This window comes from Corvus hawaiiensis, chromosome Z (assembly GCF_020740725.1).
Source record: "Corvus hawaiiensis isolate bCorHaw1 chromosome Z, bCorHaw1.pri.cur, whole genome shotgun sequence".
In the NCBI taxonomy this organism is placed as follows: domain Eukaryota; kingdom Metazoa; phylum Chordata; class Aves; order Passeriformes; family Corvidae; genus Corvus; species Corvus hawaiiensis.
Genome location: NC_063255.1, coordinates 39,646,526 through 39,653,770, shown reverse-complemented (window position 1 = coordinate 39,653,770; position 7,245 = coordinate 39,646,526). Strand labels below are relative to the sequence as shown.

At 35.8% G+C, this 7,245-nt stretch overlaps 1 protein-coding gene across 6 annotated transcripts in view; it reads right to left on the bottom strand.

Moving 5' to 3' along the window:
* Nucleotides 1-491: 491 nt before the first annotated feature.
* Nucleotides 492-7,245, bottom strand: part of AGTPBP1 (ATP/GTP binding carboxypeptidase 1) — a 74,309-nt gene continuing 67,555 nt past the window's right edge. For 5 of the 6 annotated variants that reach the window (XM_048290469.1, XM_048290468.1, XM_048290467.1 and 2 more), the window contains one exon: nucleotides 492-4,002. In XM_048290469.1, the coding sequence (XP_048146426.1) occupies nucleotides 3,825-4,002 (178 nt within the window). In that variant the 3' untranslated portion in view covers nucleotides 492-3,824. The remainder of the gene's footprint in view (nucleotides 4,003-7,245) is intronic. The other variant, XM_048290470.1, reaches the window with a different exon arrangement.

The following is a 7,245-nucleotide window of genomic DNA, read 5'->3' as shown; positions in this document are numbered from 1 at the left end:
CTGCATAAAACTATATCTCACTTTAGCCTGAGCTTTCCCTCAAAAAATTGCTGAAATCTTAAAATTGCCACTACAAAAACATATATAATAAACATAACTCAACTGTAGTCTGAGTTGAATTGTAAAGGTATGACTTATTGACAAATAAACTTGTGCCTTTCCTAGACCAGACTTAACTGTGTGGGAAGGACTCTCATCAGAAGGCTCTTCTGTGTGCTCCGCCTTCACCTTCATTGTGGTTCACCCAATGTCATCCTAAGTTTTACAAACGCTGCTGAATCTCAAAAATTTTTAGAGAGTTATAATTCAGTCAATTAATATGCAAATGCTACTCTAAGCCTGTAGCACACTGACTTTAATTTCACAGAGAACAAAATATTCTCCTTCTTAAAATGCTAAGCACACTGCTATCCTTACAGGTAGAACATGGCTACAAACGCTTGGGTGAGAAATCCTTAATCATCACTAACCAGTAACAGGGAAGCAAAAGATTGCAATTAATTCTTTATTATGCATTTTTATTAATAAGTATTGGTACTTGGGGCATGCATAATAACACTGCAACAATTATATCTATCACAGCATTACAACAGATATTATCTGAAACCTTGTATTTTTGCATTTTGTGAACACCGTTTACTGCTTCTGCAGTCTTATTTGAGATTCAAACCAAACTCCCTGATAAGTCAAGCTGATAAAGCAATCCACCTTGAAAAATGACCAGGCAAGATTTTGGCACAAACTGCTGTAAGTTATAAGGGGATGTCACCAGTGAAGACACAGTATCAAAATTTGTGATGCAACTTGAATTATTTCAAGAACAGGAATAGAGTGATTCATCGTCCAGCAATTAGGTAGAAGCAAGGCAGTAAATAACACAGATGTAATTAGTATTGATAGTCTTCTTTGTTGCTATTACCGGAGGAAGATCTAGGGATATGTTCTTTGCCTATACAGAACCAGTCATGCTTACAGCAAACAGCATCATTTTAAACCAAAGCCACACTGAAATGACAAAGAATAGAATAAAGACAGTCTGGGACAGACCATGCTCGATGACTGACATGTGACAGTCCAAGATGCTGCCATTCTTTGTTATCATTCTGCCCATTTATTCAGGGTGAATGCCACAGAAACAGAATGGAATGCATGCTAAAGTGTTAGCTGTTCCATTTTCAGCTAAACACCAGACTGCCACCAGAACACATAAATGGGGGCACCAGCATGGGTCTGTCAACACCACTGCAACAATGGCAACAGGTATCAGAGAAAGGACAACTATGGAGCAGGTATCACTGCAGCAGTTCTTCCCAAGAACTGGCATCCCTGTGAGCACGAATGGGGACTTTACCTTTCGACAGGCAAGTACTGGAAAATGTTTAAGAAGTAACAACCTTTGAATTTTCAACAATGTGTAAGATAGCGACAGTTTCATCTCTTGCATTAGAATTGCACTGGTAGAAGTTCAGATCAACAGCTGCCAGTGACATCTAACATGTAAGTGACATCCAATGCATAACTGCTTTAGAATCTAATGAATAAACACGTTATCCTGAGACATTATGTAACTGATAACTCTTTCTTTGCACAGATCAAAAGCTGTAGGAGGCATGAGAAGAACAAATATGCATATGTACTCAGGAGGAAAAGACAATTTTGTGCTACTAAGCCACAATTCTTTCTAAATGGATGAAGTGTATTTCTAGTCTTGCCAGTAGTACAAAAATAGTGTTCCAAGATTAATACAAATTCAAATGAAACCCAAGAAGACATGCACAATGGAGTTAACAGACATGTGGCATCCTGAATTCTCTGAAACTTAAGTGAAATTGTTTATGAATAATTTTATTTATGAATACTATTCCACCTGAAGTAGGAGTCCTTAAGGATGAAAATCTATTTATGCAGATAAGTAGTATAAGACTGACAGGGCAATATGAGCATTCTGAACTGCTGTCATTGGACTGACAGATACTTCAAATTCTGTGGTAAGGTTAATTCTTCCATTTGACAGATTAACAAATTCCTCTACTTTCAATGCAGAGGGCTCTTCTCCAATAGGGTAATAAATAAATTTTCTGATTTACAGAAGTTCACAGAACACAAGGAAAGATAATTTTCACAACAGAGAAAAACTTATAAAGGGACAAGACTAAATGCTTCCAGCTCTTCCATGTTTTCCATCCTTACATCTCTCTGCATTTTTATTAATATAAATTTAAGCCTTTAAACAAAAATACAGCAGCATATAACAAGGGATCAAAACCCCTTCCTCAATTTCAGAATCAGGATGGTACTGACAGGCATTACCAAACAATGCTGAATTTGAAAGAACAGATCCTGGTGCAAATCCATCTCCTGGCTGAAAATCACTGATACAGTTAATTCTCATAAATTTCATTATTTTTTAATCCCTCTACTGAAGGCACCCTTCCCCTCCAAAATACAGTTTTACTTGGAACAACAAACATACACAAAATCCTTATCAGTTAAAAGCCTGCTATAACTTAGAAATGTTATTCTTCATGCTCTTAAAGCCCTTGCACATACAGAAGAAAATGAATGCCACAACTGGGTCACATCAAGTAAAAATAATTTTTGAAAAGTATTTTTCATTGCAAAACATGTCAATTCTGTAAACCACTGACTACAACTATCTTCATTTCTCTATTAGATCTTAGTTTAAGCAGAGGCAAGAGGCAATAAGAACTAGAAGATGATAGGAGAAGATGAAGAAATGTAAATCCCGTATCTGACAGCTTGACTTTAAACATGAAGAATACAGAACCAAAGAATAATTATTCAGCCTGGAAGAGACCTCAGGAAGTTACAGTCCAATCTCCTCATCAGAGCAGAGTTAGCACTAGGTTGCAATCAGACAAAAAAGGTTTAAACCGAAATGCACCATCCCCCTTAAAGCAGTTGAACTGGGTAAATAGTTACTGTGCCTCCGGTAAAGTGCACATTTTTAAACTTACGTGCATATTCAAGAAGAAAAATGGAGCATCTGTGTAGCTGAATATACAGAGTGTACATACCTGACCTCTTCTTGTAGACATGTACACTTAACAAGAAAACTTCTTCAAATTAAATCATGCCTATTTTATGGGCGAGTTTTGTACAAGAGTCTAGTTCTTCTAAGCACAGGCTGCATTGGTCACTGTGCAAAATTCCTGAACTCTGAATAGACATTAGTAAGAATTTTCGCTTAATACTGTGGCAAAACCACAAAATCATCAGAAGCAAGAAACAACTGCAAAAATTCATACATCATGTTCTCATTTTTAATTTAGTAATTATTGAATGGTTTCAGACCAGGCACTACATTGCTTCAAACACAATCAAGTATCTTTGAAATAATGTCGAAAAATAACCTTCACCTCAGTATACACACGCGCATATACACAGACATACACAAATTAATTTAGAAAACCTGTACATATGTATTTTTCAGGAAGCAACTCAAAGAACTGTACCACAAAACATTAGTTTCTGTACTGTAATTAGTTTGTGTACTGTCTGACACACTACAAATTATAATCCATTTTTCTGAAGATAGGGTTTAAGGACACAAAATGCCATGCAGTACTACTTAGTAGAAAATGAACTGGTAAATAAATTCATCTATTTAGGGCTTAAAGAATACACAGAACTCCTTAAATAAAACAAATGCAAGTTTATCAGAAAAATTTACTATCCTTGAGCTATGCAGGCCCCAGTTATTTGTGTTAACTGGAGCTTATCCCCTTTTAAGAAAACATCAAGGAAGTATATGACTGGAAATCCAGGATACTTTATTTTCTATTACTGGCGGCAAAGCTGGTTCAAGAAAGAAGTAACCTAGTTGAATCTGAGTCTGAAAGTCCATCATCTTGATTAGTTGCCTCATAATCACCCGCATTATCAGCTAATTCAACGTCTTGATCATCATTACTCTCTGCGCTGTAATCAACTTCTTCAAGGAAGCGAGGCTCATCTTCATCCAAAACATATGTAGTGGGGCTATAACAAACAAGAATTTCCATGAATCATGTTAAAAGTACTACTTGGTAATATTTTGGTAATATTTTGGAAAAGTAACACATTCAGACCATGTGCCCTGTCCCTCTCCTGACACACAGTTATCCAAAAATTACCTCAGAAAAAGGGCAGATTACCTGAAATGGGACTGGCTTTTTAGTTGCGTATAAAACAACTGAGAGACAAACCCGAGCTTGTAATGCCTTGAACTAATCAGTCAGTCATACACAACTCATTATCCAAATGTGCCACGACAAATCCACTACACTAAAGGCCTGTAAGAACTTCATGCAAATACAGCAGTATCCGAAGATGCTGAAGAAGAACCCAATTACAAGAGGACACAGCCATTGCTGTAGGGTATAAACAGACCTCTGTGTTTTACTGAAACACACGCTTTACTGAAAAGCACTGAAAGCAATTACTTGAGATGACAGAACAAGGGAGTCATGGTTACACCTACAATTAAGTTCTCACACGAATCACTTAACTCCTATCAGATTCTCACACATTTGCATGCAGGTAAAACTTAAAATTTGTCAAGCATTGCAAGTCTGAGGCAATGGATTTAGGGAACTGATGCTCTGCCCACAGAATAGTCTATGTCCTTAACTAATGGCCCCCCAGAATAGGAGGATTAACACCTTTAGTGTTAACTGGAAAAATGTTAAAATACAACTTTCTGATCCTCTCACCTCCCTAGGACAGGGGAAGGAGTGAGGGGGGAGGCAGAAAAGTGTTTTCTAGACCCAGTTTTACTCACTTGGGACATAAAAAGCTATCTGCTTAAAAGCACTAAGTACTCCTAAATAATTCAAAAGTATTTTTACATTCATATTGAGTCCTAAGAAGGTTTTGTAATGCATTTTACCTAATAATCAAATGGTACAGAACTCATACAAAACAGTGAGAATGTTCTTATTGAGAAACATCATACAGAACACGTAGAAATATTTGCATAATAATTTTAATGAATTTTCTCTTAAGGTATACAAAAACTTAGCTTGGCTATGGCTTTGTAATTAAAAGGACTAATCACTGCTTCTTTCTAAAGACCCTTTAGGAGCTCAGCTGCACCACTTGAAATCTGAAATGCAATCTCCACTCAATATAAATAAATTTCACAGTATTCTTCCTCTACCTGTAGCATCAATGACATTCCACACTGTAACATTTTGTACTGTTGACAGTTAATTCAAATACTGGGGAGAAAACTATTCCCTAGCTTAGGAGGAAAAAAATATTTACATTCAAAACAATCTGTATCATGGTTCACTAAACAAGCCTGTACTCAATTAGCTATGCAAAACAGAAAGATCCACAAAACAAAATACTTCACAGGTTATTTAAGCTGTAACTAGGGCAATAACCCACTGTTGGTTAATGAACTGGGTGTTTAGAATGCAATTGTTTCAATTTAGGAGAGACAAAGAGTGAAGAAAATAACAAGGACCTTTGCTAAGAAGTCTCTTTCATTTCACATATGGGGAACCCAACATATGATAAGGATAGATGCTTTGCATGAAGCATCTGTGGGGGAACCACCAAAGGAATACAAATTTTTTGTGCTTTCATCCTGTGATGCTTTCTGCCCTAGGAAGTCGCCACCTACCAACACTTCCTCTAAGGAAAAAAGAAGTTGGGGAAATAAAAAGTTTAAATATTTCATTTATTTAAAGAAACAAATGAAAGGGACTTCACCAGATGTATCACATTCTGACAAGTCCACAGATTTTTTCAATTTGTGTTTCTAATCACTTAACACAGGTACTGATTCATTAGTTTTCGTATGCAGGGAATCCACACTTCAGTTGGAGAATAGACTATATAATTCACAGGCAATGGAGCCATTAAATCTGAATGTTGACCCAATATTAAGTAATAATTCTGAACACTGAAACATAAAACTACAATGAGCTATGTCAAGGAGAACTATTCAACCAATGACAAGGGAATGTTTAATGCATTACAGTAATCACTTAAAAAAATTCATCTTAGTGAAGTATAATATAGAATAGTAAAGCTCTCAAAAAATTCTATCCACTTTGTTTAGTAAATGTCATTATTTGGATTTTAAACTGATATAGTTGATCCTGTTAAGAGAAAGCAACCAACAAAGCCTACCTTACGGAAAAAAACCACAGAACTGGACACACAAGGAAACCACACAGTTCACCTCTTTGAAGTGTCTTGTCACTTCATAGAATATATCCTATGTTATATTGTCTTGAAAAACACTCAAGTATATTTATTCGATATACTTTTTTTTATACTTGTATACATTTACTCTACCTACTCACGTATGTGCAAACACATAGGCATGCCGCTAACTTCTAGAAATTCAGGCACTATGAACAGTCATAAGAAGTCAACCTCTAACACATTTTAGACCTTTACTCTGGCACATATACATCCAGAACTGAGGGATGCTTTTCACATTTAATAAAACAAAAATCAACATTATGTTATTTTCTCTATTCAAGAGAAGTACCATTAGAATAGATCAAAGATTAAAACAGATCTTACTTAGAAAGCTACATAAACCTTTAAAATAAAAACTTGCTCTGAAATCTGCTTCATAATAGTCGTAGCTTTCTACTACCATCCAGAGCAACGCACCATAACTTCTCAGTTGTTTATTACTCAAAATAAACATTACTGTAATATTTATTAAGGTTATTTTTTCCACTTTTCCTTTCTTTTCATTCTTCACAACATTGTATCCTACCTGTGTCACATACCACTCATATATTTGCTTTCCCATGACATGTTGTCTTTTGATGTAGTGAATGTTAGCCTTGAATATTTAATTTTTCAGCAATCTCCATTCTAAAGGTTAGCATGAATCTGCAAAGTGTAATTATTACTCCACTGTTTTACTGAGGCTGGATCACAAGAAATACAGAAATCAAATACCTGAAAAAATGTCTTACTGTTTAATCAAATTCTTTATTTGCCTCCCTGCTGCTCCCCACCCTCAGCGTATCTTGTGATGATATATTTTTAGCTGCTGTCATGCTGATTCTATGGGTTTTAATTTCCTAACTTTTCCCTTGGGCTCTTTCTAATTAGCTTGTTCAATAATCCTTCTTCCTCTACTTCTACACCTCCTGCTTTTCCTTTCAAAAGGAAACTATTATTTTTCTCAGATTAGCAGAGCTTGTTTATCCCACACCTCCAGTGTTGTAATGTAAGGGATGCCACAATCTGTATATTTTCTTTGAA